Source organism: Cnephaeus nilssonii (genome assembly GCF_951640355.1).
Source record: "Cnephaeus nilssonii genome assembly, chromosome: 13".
Taxonomy (NCBI): Eukaryota; Metazoa; Chordata; class Mammalia; order Chiroptera; family Vespertilionidae; genus Cnephaeus; species Cnephaeus nilssonii.
The window spans coordinates 43,971,700-43,991,870 of NC_137084.1; the positions used below are offsets into that span (position 1 = coordinate 43,971,700).

The 20,171-nt window shown below is 40.8% G+C and overlaps 1 protein-coding gene across 1 annotated transcript in view; it reads right to left on the reverse strand.

Moving 5' to 3' along the window:
* The window catches only part of C2CD3 (C2 domain containing 3 centriole elongation regulator), a 122,499-nt gene that overhangs the window by 80,534 nt on the left and 21,794 nt on the right, over window positions 1-20,171 (reverse strand). The window contains exons 6-9 of the mRNA XM_079788716.1: window positions 16,073-16,205; window positions 15,490-15,618; window positions 7,038-7,185; window positions 495-649 (exon numbers count right to left, since the gene is read on the reverse strand). Of these exons, the coding sequence (XP_079644842.1) occupies window positions 495-649; window positions 7,038-7,185; window positions 15,490-15,618; window positions 16,073-16,205 (565 nt within the window). The remainder of the gene's footprint in view (window positions 1-494; window positions 650-7,037; window positions 7,186-15,489; window positions 15,619-16,072; window positions 16,206-20,171) is intronic.

The window sequence follows — 20,171 nt, forward strand, 5'->3', positions numbered from 1 at the left end:
TCTTAATTCACAAGTTATCAAGTACTGGGAAATGGATTTTATCAAAATTCTGGTCCTAATCCACAGTGAAAGAAATCTCAAAAACTGTAAAAACATTTTTCTAATCTATAGGCTTATCTCCATACATGTATAGAAACTTATGTCAAAGAACTAGCTTTTCTACATGGGATAGACTTCAGTTACCCACTACTTTAATATATCTACTATCATTATTTTTTTGTATTCCTCTTCATTTGCTTTCCTTATGTATATTTTTACACAAATATAATGCAGCACATATACAACCTAGAATTCTGCTTTCTTTCTGAACCATTTCATCATATCCATCTTTTCATGTTATTATATTTTTAAGTACTACAATATTTAATGAGTTACAGTAACTAACTTAATCAGCCTGATACTGTTGGATAAGCACAGGTCATTTCACTTTAAATCTTGTAAAAATAATCTTCTTTTGCTTTTGCCTCTAAGCAAGCATTCGTAAAGAGGCTCACCTATTTTTCTTGCCTGCTGCTCTCTTCTTCATCTTGTGATCATTTGACTCCAGAACCTTAGAAGATCTGGCAAGAACTTTCGATTGGTTCATTTTTTTAGAAGGGACAATATCATCATCTTCACTGAAGAAATCACTAATGCTGCTATCAGATTTCTATGGGTGGGGGGAAGAAACGAAAAGAGGCACTAAAAGATAAGTGTTTTGGGGGTAGTGGTAACAAAAACATTTCTCTACAAGTAATCAATTTCTTCTCTGTACATATATCATTTTTAAAGTGATAACTAACACCCGGGTATCAGATAATCCCATGTTTCTCCTGGTTATACAAAAATACAGTTGACCCTTGAACAAGTGGGAGTTAAGGGCACTGATCCCCCTGTGTAGTCAATAATCTGTCTATAACTTTTGACTTCCTCAAACCCTAACTACACTTGGCCTTTTGAATCACAGATTCAACCAACTGTGAATCAAAAACAGTATTTTCATGAATCACAGTTGGGAAACCATGGTTGGGAATGTAAAAATACTGTTTTCAGTCCATGGTTGTTGATCCATGGATGCAAAATCTGCAGATACACAGGGCTGAATATGAATTGAAAAAAATCTGTGTACAAGTAGCCATGTGCAGTTCAAAACCGTGTTGTTCAAGGGTCAATAATAATAACAAAAATAACCTACAAGTGCACTTCAAACAAAATAGATTCTTCTTTCAAACTAACTATAATAATAACCACTATTTATTGACTGACTGCTATATATCTGGTACTATGCTGAATGCTTCATGTGTATTTCTAATACCACATTTCTAAAAGGTGACCTTACCTAAATTTTATAAGTGAGAAAAATGAAAGCTGAGAGAAGTTAGCTTGTTTATGATTCACAGCGTTAAGTAGTATAGGCAGGTTTGATCTCCCTGGGTTCCAAAGCCTGTATTTCTACCATAATTTGAGGCAAAGTCACTGGTAAATGCCATCCCATATAATAAAGAGGTAATATGCAAATTGACCCTCATGCCTTCGCACAAGATGGCCGTCCCCATGTGGTCAAAGATGGCCACCACAAGATGGCCAGCAGGGGAGGGTAGTTGTGGGTGATCAGGCCAGCAGGGGAGGGCAGTTGGGGATGACCAGGCCTTCAGGGGAGGGCAGTTGGGGTCAACCAGGCCAGCAGGGGAGGGCAGTTAGGGGTGACTGGGCTGGCAGGGGAGGGCAGTTAGGGGCGACTGGGCCGGCAGGGGAGGACAGTTGGGGGTGACCAGGCCTGTAGGGGAGGGCAGTTGGGGGTTACTGGGCCAGCAGCACAGGGCAGTTGGGGGCGATTGGGCCGGCATGGGAGGGCAGTTGGGGGCAATCGGGCTGGCAGGGGAGTAGTTAGTCGTTGATCAGGTTAGCAGGGGAGTGGTTAGGGGGTGATCAGGCTGGCAGGCAGGCGAGCGGTTGGGAGCCAGCAGTCCCGGATTGTGAGAGGGATGTCCAACTGCCGGCAGTCAGACATCCCCCGAGGGGTTCCTGATTGGAGAGGGTGCAGGCTGGGCTGAGGAACACCCTCCCTCACCCACCCCAGGGCACGAATTTCATGCACCAGACCACTAGTAAAATTAGAAAGAAGAGAACAGAATAACAAACCTAACTGGAAAAAGGGTGTGAAAAGGGTAGGGGAAGGAAGTATGGTAGGCACACACCTCCAGGGGGTAGAGGATGTGCCCATACTTGAGACCTCCATCTTTTTGAAATGACCAGGGTTGACCCAGGTAGAGATAGTCCCTTTTACTAGGAATAAAACCTCAGAGATGGTTAGACATGAAGATATAAAATTTAACATGGGGAATAAACTTTACTACCCTTGGCCTATCATCCCAGTCTCCAGAACAGGCCACAACACCACTGAAGGGTTCCAGCACCAGAAGGGGTGTGTGGTCCTGGGGAAGAGCAGCAATAGTCAAACACCTTCACCCAGGTTTGAGCACTTTGGCCATCCATCTCTGAGTTCCTGTGCCCAGAAGTTCAGAGTTGGAGTGGAAATGGAGTGAGGGAAGAGGTTGGAGAGAGTACCCAATCCTTGAGAGATTTTTTTCTAGTCCCCTGCATAATCATAAGAGTCCTCTTAGTTCCCACCTCCATGAGGTGCCTTCCTGCTGACCACTCTCCACCCCACCTCTATGTGTAGGATTGGCCTTATCCCATCATGTGTGCATGCCTGTCACAAATCTGTAGTATCATAAAAGTATTCCACCCCAGGGCCTAGTCAGAAGGAAACATGCCACAATGAGTTCTGTAAGGTTATCAGCAAAACTCTTAGTTCATCCCACAGAGCAAAGTGCATCCATAGTTATTTGAGCCAGGTTCATCTACTAGTCAGGTCCTGAAGACAGCAAACAACCCCCTCCCCCAACTCCCCCTATGTTATAGAAATAACAGAACATTTTTACAAAAGCAAGGCACTTGGGAGAGAATCAACATTAATATTCTAATGAAGCAAGCAGATTTGTTGGAGGGGAGGGAGAGAAGAAAACTGGACAAAGGGGAGAAAAGATGATGTATTTCTGAGGTTCAGAAAGCGCTTACTCAACAAGATGTAGTTATTTGGCTGGAAGGAGCCTGTAGCCTGAATTTTGCAAGAGGAAGATAAGAAGTAATGACCAGAATATCCACAATTTCCCCAAGCCTCTCAGAACCCCACCACAGAGTCTCTTAGGCAAAGATGTTGGTAATAAAATCCAGGAATCGATTAGCATACTGCTCAGTATGGACAATAGAGATCTCAGCCCCAGCCCATGCTACATGAACTGCTTTCTTCTTGGCATCTCCAGGAGCACTAGGGAGCCCTGGAGGTCACACTTTCTGTGCATAGGAAGATGGTGGCTAAACATGTTGCACATCACAAGCATGTAATTGTCTTTATTATTCACACTAACTCAGTACATCCCCAGGAACTGGGCAGTAGCGTTTTGCCATGGCACTTTACAATGTACTGGTAGTAGTTGGAGAGGTTGCTATGGATGTCAGCAAAGTCCCTACTGGATACTTCTTTGATAACCAGAATCTGATCATAGGCGATAAGGAAGTGACCGTCACTGCCTTCATTTTCACTTGGGGGACTTCGGGTAAGAAACACCATGTAATCTTGGTCATCAATGCCAAATTGATCATGGAGCTTCCTGAAGACCTTGGGACAATACTCCTTGAACTTGAAATTGGGTGTATTTTCCCTGTGGAATAGGTAATTGTTGACCTTGATCTTGGATCTGGCCTTAAAATTATCTGACAGCAGAATCACAGGGGAAGGCACCTTGCTGAACTCATTGATAGAGTGGGTTATGCTCCAGAGGAACATGAACATGTCCAGAGCATCTTCACCTTCTGCTGCACAAAATGCTTCTTGGTTTTGGAGGTAAAACAGAAACCTGGGCTGGGGGTTGCTGTAGTTCCGGTACAATAGCAAACGGGGCCGAGGAGGATGCCATGGTCTCCCGCGTACTCAACCCTACAAAGCTTTCTGCTCTTAGTAAGCTTTTAAAAATGCTTATTGACAATGCAATAAAAATCTAGTTGAGTCCATAGCCTGAAGGAAATGATAATAAACATAATCTAGGTTGTTCAAAAGCTAAGAATTTTAAGGAACCAAAAACAAGGCAATAATGCTCAATTTCTAAGCTGTGGATGTTAGTCAATATTAAGAACATCAAACAATGACCTCAAGGAAGGACATGAGCATTCTAACTCCTTGGTCTCCCCATTTTCTTAAATTCTCATTCCTTTTTTTCTGTCAACAAACATTTTCTAAAATTATTTTGTTCTCTCATCATTGATAGCATTGGGGATTACATAGTGCCATTCATAAATTTTTAAATATCCACTGAGTATTCAATATCTATCAGACCTTTATTCTAGTGGTAATAAAAAGATAATAAAGACATAGTTGCTTTCATAAGGAATTGTATCCTATACATAACAGAGGTATGTACAGGATATTGCAGACATTTAGGCAAAAAATTCTGCTTGGCTATGTCTGGGATATTTTCTTCAGAGAGGTGATGAATTAATAAAGAATGAAGACAAGTTTACCAGATGTACAAGGGCATTTCAACATTCAAAGTAGAAGGGGCAGTATGAGTAAAATATGAGATAGGAAAGGAGCTAAATGTCTGAGGAGAAGTACGATAATCAGTATGACAGGAGTATCCAATGGGTATAGAGCAAAATGGGAGATGAGGTGAGGGAGGTAAGACAAGATCATATTCTAATGCCATGCTCAAAGCTGATGAGATGGTGTGGTCTAAGCAGGAAAAACACAGGCTTTTTGTCAGACAGACCAGAGTAAGAATTCTAGTTCTGTCACTTATTACTAGTAATTAATGTCTCTGAGATTTTATTTCATGATATGTAAAAAAGATAACACTCTCTCATGGGACTAGAAAAAGAATGAAATGAAATAACAAATTTAAAACATTTGGGTACAGTACTGAATAAATAACAGGTAAAGTAAATTCCTTGGCACAGAAAAAATATGAAATAAATATAATTCCTTTTCCTTTTTAGCCTATAGGTAACAGAGTATCAGTGATGATTTTCACTTTAAAAAAAATATTTTTATTGATTTCAGAGAGGAAGGAAGAGGGAGAGAGAGACAGAAACATCAATGATGAGAGAATCATTGATTGGCTGCAAGCCCACACTGGGGATCGAGCCTGCAACACTGGCATGTGCCCTGACTAGGAATCGAACTGTGATCTCTGGGTTCATAGGTCGATGCTCACCACTGAGCCATTCCAGCTGGGCAGTGCTAATTTTGAAGGCAGGAAGTCATGAAATCCTAACAATTCATAATGTTATTTATTTATTTATTAATACATATATTTTTATTGAATTCAGAGAGGAAGGGAGAGATAGAGACATCAATGATGATGAGAGAGAATCATTCACCAGCTGCCTCCTGCACGCCCCACACTGAGGATCAAGCCCACAACTCGGGCATATGCCGTGACCAGGAACCGAACTGTGATGCCCAGGTTCATATGTTGATGCTTAACTACTGAGCTACGCTGGCCAGGCTCATAATGTCTTTTAAATCCACCTTCTCCTTTCCAAATGCTGCCACTGTTATTCAGGCTCCCCGCCTCTCTCACACCTCTAGTAGCCCAATGGCTTCCTATCTGCTTCTGGTCATTCTCCCCTATTGGCCCCCTACATCATTGCCAGATTAACATTCCTAAAACACTATCATGACCATGTCATTTCCTCATCATCTGACATTCACAGGCTTCACAGACTGGTTGCAATATGCTAGCCTGCCTTATGGACAACTTTTCCACAGAAATTTTCATCTAGTCAATTTAGATACCTTGCAGAGCACAAACTGCTTCTCTAGATAGGTCATTCTTTGTATTCCCATTTCATATCCTTTTTCTCTCTAAACACCATCTTTCAAGTCCCATTAAAAACCCCTAACTCCTCATAATGCTCTCTCCTGACAATCTCATATAAAAGTTCTCCCAGTTTGATAAGAACCCTGATAGCATTCATTGTCTTATCAGATAGCATTCATTGTCTTATCAGTGAGCTGGTATAAACTACCTTATATTTCAGTTATCTTTTCTTACCCGGAGAAAAGGAAAATTGGGAATTTGACAGCAATGTTCACAAATATAAATGATTACTTGTGGAACATGGATTGAACTTAATAAGTGTAGACCCTAGGAAATACTAAAAGCCAATAAACAGAACATATGGCTTGATATAAGAACTTTGAAAATGCTAGAACAGTAGAGGTATTTGTCACCAGTAAGTAGAGGTGTGTCTGGAATATTTTGAAAAGATACCAGTCAAGAGTGGTTCTGAAGGTACACCTGCATTAGCTCTTCCTTAGAAGAGCTCTAAGGAAGCTATATAATACTAGAAGCTCGTTGCACGAAGTTTCGTGCAATAGACTTTTCCTTCACCTGGCTGCCGGCACCAGTTTTCCGCCAGCAGCAGTTTTCCTCTGGCCACCCGCCGATCAGAGTGCCTCCAGCCAGCACGATCGGCCACCCCGAGAGGAACTCCGATCGGGAGGCGCTCTGATCGGTGGGTGGCCAGAGGAAAACTGCTGCTGGATGGGGGTCCTTCCGCAGCCATTTAGGCCGGCGGAGGCGCAGGGGTCGGGGACTCGTGAGTCCCCGCCTCCCGTTCCTACCGCCAGCCAATCGGCCACCCTGAGTCCCACCCCCCGCGCCTCCAGCCGGCCCAATCGTGGGCGTAGCGGAGTGATACAATTTGCATATTACCTTTTTATTATGTAGGATATTTGGACTCAGGTAAACTAGAATTTAAATCCTGCCTCTAAAACTATGTGTACTTAGACAACATACTTAATCTTACTAGGCCTGTTTCCGCACCTGCAGAATGAGGACAATATTTTCCTTTTCAGGTTGTCACTACAATTAAATATGGTATATAAAATGGATAGCTTTCTATCTGGCAAGTAGCAAGATGCGGGCCCCTACTAATACTATTAATACTCTAATTGTTAACTAACTCCTAAAGCTTCAGATTCAATGACTTACAGGTACTGTGTAAAATAAGTTCTCCAGGAGACTCTGGTCATACTGAGGGTCACTCGGCTCACTGCTGCAATACACATCACTCCCAGGAGCTGGAGAATCTGGAGGAGAGCCTAGTCCGTCCCAGTAATGACCTTGGGAAAATTCAGCACTGCAGAGATTAAAAAAACAAAACAAGGCAGAACTTTAAAGGAAATTATAGCTGAGCTATTTTTTTTTCCAAAAATTTTCTGAAGTTCTAAATATAAAGATATGTTAAACAGAAGACTCACATTAAACAGAAGACTATCTGATAAATATTTTCATATTATATTCCCCCTCCTCTGGGATGCCAACAGCTGGTATTCAAAAAATACACTACTGACACTGATTGTGATTTCATTCATTTATTTAACAAACACTTTACTGGGCACCTATTATGTGCCAGGCATGGTGTTAGAAACTAAATGATACAGAGATGGCTAAGCTAACTTGCTCTACTCTTGTGTTGCTTATGGTCTAGCAGGGAGGGGTAAAAAAAAAGGGAAATAATTAATTATAATTTAATGAGTTAAATGTTATATGTTGTTTTTGTGAAGAATGGCTAATTCATAAATATGATTTCTTTACTAAGCAAAAATGTGTATTTAGGGTTAATTATGGCAAGATTAGTTTTTTGTAGAATGTAGGAGTAAAATAAATACCCTACTTATAGGATTTGTAAACTAGTAAGATAAGAATATAAACATATGTATATTTCATTTATTTGTTTCTCCTGTAGTAACCAATGAAAATCTGTTAACGAACCTACTGAATTCTTAATAAACATGTTCTTCATAATGAAAGCAATATTTATTAAATACTTAATATGTGCCAGACTCTAAGCATTTCAATTATTTTTTCAATTTTGCTTCCCTTTCAAATTAGCTGCTATACTTTATTCCCCTCCTTTGATTTCTCAAGAATATAGGATACAATAAATACCTTCAAATTAGATCATGTTCTTTTATTTCTTGCAACTAACAGGTTCTTTTCCTCACCGTTCCTTAATCTATAGCAGAATTTCTCAATCTTAGCACTATTGACATGTTGGTTCAGATAATTCTTTTGTCATTGGGAGCTATCTGTGAATCTTGGATCCCTGGACTCTACTTACCAGATGCCAGTAGCACTACCCGTTTTGACAACCCCAAATGTCTCCAGATAATACCAAATGTCCCATGGGGAACAGTGGAGAAGTGTCCCCAGTTGGGAACCACTGCTCTATAGTAATCTCTCTCTCAAAGGTCAGAACAACTTCCCAACTACCAAAACCCAACTAACAACTTCCCAATTGACATGGCTTCTCTGCAGCTTCTGTGCACTGCTCCTTTGTGAAGCTCTACTTCTTGATATTCTATACAACGCTCGCTTGCCAATTATGGTCCCTTCCCGCCCTCCCCGCCCCCCCGCCCGCCCTCATCCCCACATACTCATTTAATTGCTGTTTCCCTCCCCGCTTGCATTCCCTTAGAGTTAACAGGATCTCTACTGTTCAGTATATAATCCTCCACCTTTTACTTTTTCTTTTTTCAAATTAACATTTCTTTGAATTTATTCTACTGTCTATGACACATTGAAAGGGCATGCCATTTCCCTCCATGCAATATTTTGGACCTACTTATACCAGAAACTGGGAGAGGTCAGAGCTATTTTGCACAGGACAGAGGCTTGGGGATCTTGTGCAGCTGAGAGGGCAGGAGAAATGAGAATGGGAAAAAAAGAGGGATGCGCCCTGGCCAGTTTGGCTCAGTGGATAGAGCTCTGGCCCACTGACTGTAGGATTACAGGCTCGATCCCCAGCCCCGGTTGGGGCACATACGTGAAGCAGCCAATTGATGTGTTTCTCTCACATTGATGTTTTTCTCTCTCTGTGTCTCTCCCTCTCACTTCCACTCTCTCTTAAAAAAAAAAAAAAAAGGAAAAATATCCTCGGGTGAGGATTAACAACAACAACAACAACAACAAAAAAAAGAGGGGTGCAATGGGGCTGGAAGTTGCCTGTGTTCTTTGCTATAGACAAGCACGCTCTCAGCACTTTCCTCTCTTTTACATCTTAAACATTTTAAAATCAAAGAATACATATACCTGTTTTAAAACTAAAATAGAATTACAAGACATAATAAAAAATAGTAGCAGCCTGCTTCCTTACTTTCAACTCACTAAGATATTTCTTCTAGTATTTATCTTCATATTGTTAAATAACATGTGTACTGCCATTTTCTGATTTTTTCCCTTTCTAAATGATTTATGGACTTCCTATTATGAAAAATGAAGAATCCACTCTTTTATACCACTACTGTTGGACACAGATTTCCCTTTCACCCATCTTCTCAATTTAGTTATATTACTTTTTTTTGCAGTTAATTTTCATGATATCAGAGGCAAGTATAATTTTTTACACTTTTATAAACAACTTGTAGTTTTCCTTCTTTTAATAACTGCCTTAATATTCATCTACTTAGTTTTCTATGTGCCTATTCCTATTTCATTATTGAACTCTCGAAGAGAACTGAAAATTTCCACTCAATTTCAAACACAGGAGGAATGTGTCTCCATGTACCCCCTTCCCTAGTGAAATATTCCCAGTGAAGCCCTGTCCAGCTCCCCAAAGGAGTGTTTATTCTCTAAATATGACAGAGAACTTAAATCTACTGAGGAGAGGTAAACTTGAGACCCTGGATGCATGAAAACATTTTTACTTTACCCTTACACTTGATTAATAGTGACTGAGAATGGAATTTGAGGTTGAAAATTCAGAATTCTGAAAACATTTCTCCATTGTCTTCCATGGAGCTGGTGGAAAAGCCTTTTATTTTGTTTGTTTTCAGCTTAATTGAGATATAATTGACAAATAAAATTATAAAATATTGAAAGTGTACAATATGATGATTTGATATATGTATACACTGTGAAAGAATTCTCCCCATTGAATTAATTAAAATACCCTTCACCTCACATATTTACTTTTTTGGGGGAGGGGTGAGAACATTTAAGTTCTACTCTCTTAGCAAATCTCAATTATACAATACAATGTTATCAACTAGTCAACTTAGACCTTATCTACACTAATAAAAGAGAAATATGCAAATTGACCATACACACGTGACGACCACCAGCCAATCAGGAGTATGCAAATTAACACAACAAAGATGGTGGGTTAATTTGCATACACAGGCACCAACCAGCCGGGGGTGGGGCGGCACCAAGCGGCCTGGGTCCTGGACACAGGCGCCAAGCCCGCAGCCTCCCAGGACCATCGCCAACCCGGGAGGCGAGGGCGGCTGCACCAAGCCACGTCCGCAGGCTCCCGGAACCATCGCTGGCCCCGGGAGGCGAGGGCGGCCACACAGCTTGACAGCAGACAGCAGGGCCTGCTTGGCCGTAGCCACGGCGACCTGCGAGCAGGCAAGCGGGCCCGCAGGCAGCACCCAGTAGGGCCTGCTTGGCTGTCGCCGCAGCGACCCAGGAGCAGGTACGCGCGGCCCACAGGCAACATCCAGCAGGGCCTGCTTGCCCATCGCCGTGGTGTGGAGCAGACAGGCCCCACAGAGAGCAGAGAACCATGGGGAGTGGGCCTAAGCCGTCAGTAGGACATTCCCTGAGGGCTCCCGGATTGGAGAGGGTGCAGGTTGGGCTGAGGGGACCCCCTTACCGCGTGCATGAATTTCATGCACCGGGCCTCTAGCTCAATTTATAACTGAAAGTTTGTACCCTTTTATCAATCTCTCCCTGTTTCTCCTGCCCTCCCTAGAAACCATTTTTCTAATCTTTGTTTGTTATAGTCTTGTGGACATAATCCCTGTTAATTTTCAGAGCTAGACATTTTGGGAACCCATCTCTTTGTGGTGGGAGTTCTAAAAGTTGGGGCACTAGATATGAGGTCCAAATTGTGTTCAAGGAGAAGCTAGGAGTTAGGGATTCTCTCCTGACTGTGTGGTGCGGTTGTGGGGTTATTTTCTCATTTGTCTGATGTGTAGAAGTTGCTCATTTCCTTTCTGAATCTCTTTCAGAGGAACTGCTTCAGTTTTTCTCTTTCATCATTGATGTTTCTATCTCTCTCTCCCTTTCCCTTCCTCTCTGAAATCAATAAAAATATATCTTAAAAAAAGAGAGAGAAACATCGATTGTTTGCCTCCTGCATGCACCCCAACTGGGAATTGAACCTTAAACTTGATTATGTGCCCTGACCAGGAATCAAACACAAGATCCTTTGGTGTATAGCGACGACACTCCAACTGAGCCATACTGACCAGGGCAAACATTTTAAAGTTTTATTAAGTCTAATTTATCTATTTGTTGTTGTTGTTGTTTGTGCTTTTGGTATCATATCTAAGAATTCTTTCCCAAATGAAGGTCATAAAGATTTACCTCTATGTTTTCTTCCAAGAGTTTTATAGTTTTAGCTCTTCTGTTTAGCTATTTGATCCATTTTGAGTTAATTTTTGTACATTTGAGGTAAGGTTCCAATTTCATTTTTAAAAAATGTGTGGCTAGCCAGCTATTCCTGTATGAGTTGTTAAAAAGACTATTCAATGAATGGTGTTGTTCTTCTTGTAGAATATCAGTTGACTGTAGACACATAGGTTTATTTTTAGACTAGTCCACTGATTTATATGTTTGTTCTTATGCCAGTACCAAACTGACTTGATTACTGCTGCTTTGTAGGAAGTTTAAAAATAGTGAAGTGTGAATCCTCCTCCTATCTTCTTTTTCAAGACTGTTTTGGCTATTCTGAATCACTTGCAATTTCATATGAATTTTATAAATCAGCTTGTCAATTTCTACAAAGAAGTCAGCTGTTATTTCTATAGGGATTGCATTGAATAATAAACATGGGGTCCCACCCCCTCCAGGTTTCAGATCTTTAACCTTTTGCACTCAGATGTCGAGTGTAACTCGACACGGTTAGCATCGGTAGCAGCTCTTTTTATACTCTTTGAATGTATCAATAATTTGAAATGTAAAAAAATCCAAATAAATAAGTTTGTATAAAAAGAAACTCCAGTTGTTTATTCTACTGCCGCACTTTGTAAAATCTGGGGTATTTAAAAAATTAAATCCCGAATAGAATAAAGGAATTGAGAAAAAAGCAAGCGAGTGCAAAGGGTTAACCTTTTGCACTCGGATGTCGAGTGTGACTTGACACAGTTAGCATCGGTAGCAGCTCGAGAAAAAAGCAAGCGAGTGCAAAGTGTTAACATTTTTTTCAACAGTGTTTTGCAGTTTTCAGAGTTTATGTTTTGTATTTTTGTTAAATTTATCCCTAAGTACTTTATTCTTATCAAAGTTACTGTAAATAAATTATTTCTTAATTTCATTTTTGGATTATCTATTGCAATTATATAAAAACTAGAGGCCTGGGGCATGAAATTCGTGCATGGGAGCGGGAGGGGGTAGTAAAGGAGGGGTCCCTCAGCCTGGCCTGTGTCCTCTCGCAATCCTGGACCCCTCGGGGGATGTTGGGCCTAAACCGGTAGTTGAACATCCCTCTTGCAATCTGGGATGCTGCATGCACCAGTGACCATAGTTTTCAATACAAGTGAAAGGCATCCTGCTGTTGTATGGGCAGCTACATTTTTTTGCCCTGATTATGAAAAGTAGCACATAACATGATCCTTCAGAGGCAGTGTACCATTTCCCTCATCTTATGGGTGGAAAAAATGAAGCAGAGAGAAGTTAAGTAATTGGCTTTGTCACACAGTTATAAGTGTCAGAATCAGGCTGACCACAAAATGTGCAAGCCAGAGTCCACGCATGTCACTGCTGCATCATCCTGTTTTTTCAGTGTTAGAGTAGCCTTGCCAGGTTTTAATTTTTAAATCTAAGAGACAGTTCCCAATATATAGAGTAGGGTCCCTAGGCCTGGCCGGTGATCAGGGTCATCTGTGGGGCGACCAATGGGTGGGGCAATTGGGGGGGCTCCCTCCACTGGCACCCACCTTGGCTGGCGGCTTGGTGTCGCCCGCTGGCAGGCCCTGCACCCCTATTGCTGACGCCAGTCGCCTCACTCTCGGGGGGCAGATGCTGAGCGTCTGCCCCCTGGTGGTCAGTGCGCGTCATAGCAGCTGGTCGCTCAACTGTTTGGTCGATTTGCATATTCAGGTTTTATTATATAGGACTAGTGGCCCAGTGCACGAAATTAGTGCACGGTGTGTGTGTGTGTGTGTGTGTGTGTGTGTGTGTGTGTGTCCCCCTCAGCCCGGCCTGTATCCTCCCCAATCCGGGACATCCCTCTCGCAATCTGGGACCACTGGCTCCTAACCGCTCACCTGCCTTCCTGCCTGATTGATCCTAACCACTCTGCCTGCCAGTGTGATTGCCCCCAAATGCCTCCCCTGCAAGCCTGCTTGCTCCCAATTGCCCCCACTGCTGGCATGCTCGCCCCCAACTGCCCCCCGTGCCGACCTGATCGCCCCCAACTGCCCCCGCCAGCCTGATCACCCCCAACTGCCCTCCCCTGCCGGCCTGATTGCCCCTAACCACCTCTGTCTCGGCCCCGCCACCATGACTTTGTCTGGAAGGTCTCCTGGTCTAATTAGCATATTACCCTTTTATTAGTATAGATACAACTTTTTTTTATGTTAATCTTATATACTGCAATCTTCCTGAATTCAGTTAGTTCTAACTATTTTTTAGTGCATTCTTTAGGGTTTTCCACATACCAGATCCTGTCACCTGTGACTAGAGATAATTTTACTTCTTCCTTTCCAATTAGAACCCTGCTTATTTTTTCCTGCCTAATTGTGCAAACCACATCCTATATAATAAAAGCCTAATATGCAAATTGACCAAATGGCAGAACGACTGGTCGCTATGATGCACACTGACCCCCAGGGGTCAGACGCTCAATGCAGGAGCTGCCCCCAGCCTGCAGGCCAGCCAAGGCAGGTGCCAGTGGGGGCCCCCTGATTACCCTGCCAGTCACTCCACAGATAGGCCTGGTCGCTGGCCAGGTCTAAGGACCCTACCTGTGACCGAATTTTGTGCACCGGGCCCCTAGTAGGTAATAAGAGACAGACTCCAAATTTCAACTTGTGCCTGTGTAAAATCCATGCTCTTTTCATTATACCCTAACACTGGTATTGGGGATAAAGTTGGGAGATAATGAAAAGGTGGCCCTAGCTTGTTTGGCTCAGCAGATAGAAGGGTCCCGGGTTCAATTCCAGTCAAGGGCACATGCCCTGGTTGTGGCCTTGATCCCCAGTGGGAGCATGCAGGAGGCAGCCGATCAATGATTCGCTTATCATTGATGTTGCTATCTCTATCTCTCCCTTCCTCTCTAAAATTAATAACAAATGTTTTTTAAAAAAGGCCTTGCCGAAACCAGTTGGGATCAGTGGATAGAGCGTCAGCCTGCGGACTCAAGGGTCCCAGGTTCAATTCCGGTCAAGGGCATGTACCTTGGTTGCGGGCACATCCCCAGTAGGGGGTGTGCAAGAGGCAGCTGATCGATGTTTCTCTCTCATTGATGTTTCTAACTCTCTATCCCTCTCTCTTCCTCTCTGTAAAAAATCAATAAAATATATTAAAAAAAAAAAAAGACCCCCCCCCCCCCTCCGGTCAATGGTGGCCTGCTTTACCAATGTTAAAATCTGGTCACCTTACCACAAGTGATGTCCCGTAGGCCAGCCATCCCTTAATAAAAGCTGCAAAGAAAGCAGCATTGTTGTAAAAGCAAAGGTAAAAAAAAAAAAAGGCCTTAGCTGGTTTGGCTCAGTATAGAGCATTGACCTACGTACTGAAGGGTCCTGGGTTCGATTCCAGCCAAGGACACATGCCTGGGTTGCAGGCTTGATCTCCAGTAGGGGGCGTGCAGGAGGCAGCTGATCAATGATACTCTCTCATCATTGATGTTTCTATCTCTCTCTCCCTCTCCCTTCCTCTCTGAAATCAATAACAATATATTAAAAAAAGAAAAAAAAAGAAAAGGTAGATTTGAGACCATTCTATAATTGAAGTTAAGAATAAAAGGCTAGCCCTATCTGGTTTGGTGCAGTGGATACAGCATCAGCCTGTGGACTGAAGGGTCCTGGGTTTGATTCTGGTCAAGGACATGTACCTCGATTGCCCCTCTCTGCTTGAAGCACGTGTGGGAGGCAACCAATCAATGTTTCTCTCTCACATTGATGTTTCTCTCTGTCTCTTCTTCTCCCTTCCACTCTCCCTAAAAATCAATGGAAAAATATCCTCAGGTGAAGATTAAAAAATAAAAAGAATTTCTAAAAAAAAAAAAAAAAAAGAATAAAAGGCTAAAGATTAAATTTTTACTTAGTGGGTAATGAATGATGGTTTTTATTTAGTGTGCAACAAGTAAGTAAGAGAATGACTTTGCTTTTCTAAGGAAGTGTTACTTTATGAAGATAAATCTGTGAACAATGTAACAATGATATAGCCAAAAAATTTAAAGCAAAGAAAGCTAGTTAAGAGCTCTTACCTGCCCAATAGTAGCTGTATGGCTCTGGTATCAGCTTTTGTGTCTTGTTTCCAAAATTTATTCTCAGTTAGAGGGAGGAGGTGATCTTCATTGTGGTCTTTAAATTGATTCTTAGATAAGGCTTTGATTCTAAGGTATGGAAACATATTTTCTGAGTGCCTGACTCATGGAAAACAATCTAAATTAGATTAATTGAGCTAAAAGATGGTTCAGCAGGGAAAATTTAACACACTTTAGATGTAACTATCTTAAGTATACATAAAATTTCACAATTTACAAAGCCTTTTCCTACATTAGAATCTCATTTCATTTCTGTAAGAGAGGGAGGACAGAATATCCCAATTCCAAATACAGGCATACTGGTTAGAGGAAGCAAAGAATTTAGTCATTTAAATATTTTAGTAAGTGCCAGTGCTAGGTCTAGATTTTGATTATCTTAACTTCTAGTTTAGGCTTCTTTCCCACCACTTTAAGAATTGTTTGCTGAACACTTACAAAATTATTTAGTCCATAATTTGACAAAAACACACTAACAACTATCAAGAAATAAACTGTTGGGGTTCATGTTTATTTTATAGCTTACTGTGTTGATGCTCTAAGAAAGTCTTCCTTCACAGGAGGATGAACTTCGTCCAACAACATGCTAGTATCTGGGCTTGATTTCATTGCAGAAACCACCATGGCATTACGTAGTTTATTGCCTTGTTCCAATAGAGCTGAGGAGGACAAAAGTAGAACACACACAAAAAATCTAAAATTCAGCAGAAATACTTGTAATCTTTAGCATCTTTGCTTCTATCACGAGACTGATCACAGTGCACTGTAATGGCTTACTTGTCTGCCTTCCCCACTAGCTTGAGAATTCCTTGAGAACATTCTTTTACAACAAATATGTGAACTGCTTTAGATGCTGGTATTACAGCAGTGAATGAAGTCTTTCTTCTGAAGAGACCTGACTTCTTTGTAGGAGTCATTATTGACTCGTTCAACTGGTGTTTGTACATAATAAGGTTAGTAATGTGTATATATTATTTTTGTATTCAGGTACCTTATTGAGTTCTATTATCTGAAACAGTTTTAATGTCATTCTTATCCAAGAAACACAACTATACCATCTAAATTTTTAGGAGCCATAGTGATAACCTATTCCAAATTTATACTTTTATGGACAAAGAATGCCAATAAATGTCCATAACTTTTCTAAGATCATACAGCAGGTTAACAGAAGAGTGAGGATGAAGACTTCAGACTTTCAGACAGGTAAAATTTATCCCATCCCTAAATAACAATAACAACAAAGACAGCAGATAACATTTATTGAACCCTTACTCCATGTTAACTCACTCAATCCTCCCAACAATCTTCTAAGATAGATACTACTATTTCTTTCATTTTCCAGATGAAAAAAAATGAGGTGCAGAGGATAAGTAATTTGCTTGTTATGCATGCAGTACATGTATATATAATCAGGATGACTCCCTACCCTCTGATTTTAACCACTATACTACATGTGACTCCATTTTAGTTCTTAGACTTCTTTTTAAAAGCTTGGAACCAGTGGCATTATTGTAAGGAATACTGGGAAGTATTCTTTTCTTGAGTTTCCACAATTGTTTAGAGGGAATAAGCCCAGACACCATCTATCTTGGTTTAGAGTTTTATAGCTTCTATCAATAAAGAAGATATGGTAGACAGGCTATGAGAAAAAAAGCCAAGCTAACCAGATTTATAAACATCTAATATTTATTAGTAAAAAGAATTCAAAATATAGCTTAGAAACTAAAAAAACACACACACACAAAGAAAAACAAAAATGCAAACACAAGCCCCAAAATATTATGTTCAATGTGTAATTTAGTGAAAATACAACTAAGCTTAAAAAAAATAAAGATCACTCGTCAAGATAGGCAGAATCCTAAGATACCCTCTACCCCCAACCCCACCAAGATTCCCTAACTCCTGTGTACACATATTTTCTCCCAATGATTCACACACTCATTGAAGTATTGCCCTGATGGGATTTTGGAGGTCATTATGATTCCAAGTCAGTCAACCTTAAGATAGGAAGGTGGGCCCAAACCTTCTAAAAACAGTTTTCTCTAGCTGTCTGCAAGATATGAAAGTCAGAGATTTGAAGCCTATGAAGGAATTAAAGTATCACTGCTGTCTTTGAAGACAGAAGGGACCATGTGGCAAAAAATGCAGGCAGTCTCTAGGAGCCAAGTGGCCCCTGGCTGACAGCCAGCAAGGAAATGGGACCTCAGTTGTACAACTGAAAGGAACAGAATTCTGCCAACAAGAATGACCTTGGAACAGAGCTTCCAGATGAGAACTTGGCTTGGCTGACACCTTGATTTTAGCCTCTGATACCCTAGGCAGAAAACCTAGCCATCCCTTGCTGGATTTCTGATCCACAGAACTGTTAGCTAATAAATATGGGTGTTGTTTTAAGCCATTAAGTTTGTGGTAATTTGTTATGCAGCAGCAGGAAACTGCTAGACCCATCAATGCCATACCCAAGAATACTAATTGTTAACATTTCAATATATTCCCTATATAGGCATACCTCATTTTATTACACTTCACTTTATTGTATTTCACAGATAATGTGTGTTTTACAATTGAAGGTCTGTGGGAATCCTGTGCTGAGCAAGTCTATCAGTGGCATTTTTCCAATTGCATTTGCTTACTTTGTGTCTTTGTCAGTATTTCAACTTTTTCATTACTATTTCTTATGGTGATCTGTGACCAGCGAATTTCGATGTTACTATTATAATTGTTTTAGGGCACCATAAACCACACCCATATAAGATGGTAAGCTTAACCAATAAGTGTGTGTGCTCTCACAGCTCCATCTCCTGGTCGCTTCCCTATCTCTCTTTCTCTTTTCAAGCCTACCCATTCCCTGAGACAACAATATTGAAGTCAGGCCAATTAATAATCCTACAATGGCAAGTGTTCAAGTGAAAGGAAGAGTCAATTGATGCAAACGTCACTGTCTTATTTTAAGAAAGTGCCACAGCCATCCCAACCCTTTCAGCAACCACCACCCTGATCAGTCAGTAAGCCACGAACGTCGAGGCAAGACCCTCCAACAGCAAAAAGATTATTAACTCACTGAAGGCTCAGATGATGGTTAGCATTTTTTAGCAATAAACCATTTTTTAATTAGGTGTACATTATTTTTTAATATGCTATATAGACTTAACAGCACACTTTAAATAGGCTACAGAATAGTGCAAAAAAACCTTTTATGCACTAGGAAACCAAAAATTTCATGTGGCTTGCTTTATTTCGATATTTGCTTTATTGTGGTCTAGAACTGAACCCAAATACTATCTCTGAAGTATGCCTGCCCTTTATATATACAAAATTGTTCTTATGCAAAATAGTACATATTATGTATACTGTTTTGTAACTGCTTTTTCACTTAACTATATGCATAACCTTTTTCTATGTAAATAATGGCTGCACAATATTCTATTTGGAATTCATTTTAAGTATTTTTGTTTTGTTAATTTTCACCAGAGGATATTTTTCCCACTGATGGAAGGGCAGGGCAGGGCAGGGCAGGGCGAGAGACAGACAGACAGAGACAGAGAGAAACATCAACTGGCTGCTTCCCAAATGCACACTAAATGGGGATCGAAACTGCAACCTAGATAAGTGCCCTGACCAGGAAGTGAACCTGCAACCTTTTGGTGTATGTGACTGTGCTTCTACCAACTGAAGCACCTGATCAGGGCAGTATTTTTGTTTTAATTAAAAAATCTCATTAGGATTCAGCCAGAAAATGGATGTCTTATTTATTCAATGAGAAAAGTTAAAAAACAAACAAACAGTCTGCTAGCATTGGAATTTGGCTAAAGAAGCTTGCTATGTGAGAGGAAACCCTTTTACCTTTAATTTCTAGTTGGTACTTGGCTTTATTTGATGTAGTTAAAAGTCATTTATTTTTTCCCAATCCTTATCCAAGGACATGCGAGAGAGAGAGAGAGAGAGAGAGAGAGAGAGAGATATCTTGCCTGCCTTCCACATGTACCCTGATGGGGGATTGAACCCATAACCCAGGCATATGCCCTGACCAGGAATCAAACTGGCAACCTTTTGGTGCACATGATGATGCTCAATCAACTGAGCCCTCCAACCGGGCTAGTTAAAAGTTCTTTACTAAGGTGGGTCCACTCAATAAATGCTTTATGAATAAAGTAGTTAATGATAAATAGTGACAATAAATTTTATTTGATTTCAGGGCATGTAGAAAAATAGTTTTTCTACTGAGACCCAAAATATTTCTAGAGAGATAAAATAGCCTTGGTACTTTATGATCTAACCATACTTAACTATTTTCAATTCCTTAATCACAATACTTACTTTGTGCTCTCAAAGCTATAGGTATTTAATTCCATCAAAGAATTTATCATGAGGTATTATAATTTTCTATCTCACCCCATCAACCTCTAGACTAGGGATTGGTTCTTGTTTGTCTTTGTATCCTTGGTGCCTGGTACAGTACCTGATATATATCAGGTACTTGATAAAATGTTTTAATAAATACTTCCATTATTGTATGTATCACACATATTATACTGTTTCTGCTTTAGAGTCTGATGCCTTTGCTAGACTAAATTTCTTAAGGTTAGGGTCTGTATCTTATTTATTATTCTAACCTCAATACTCAA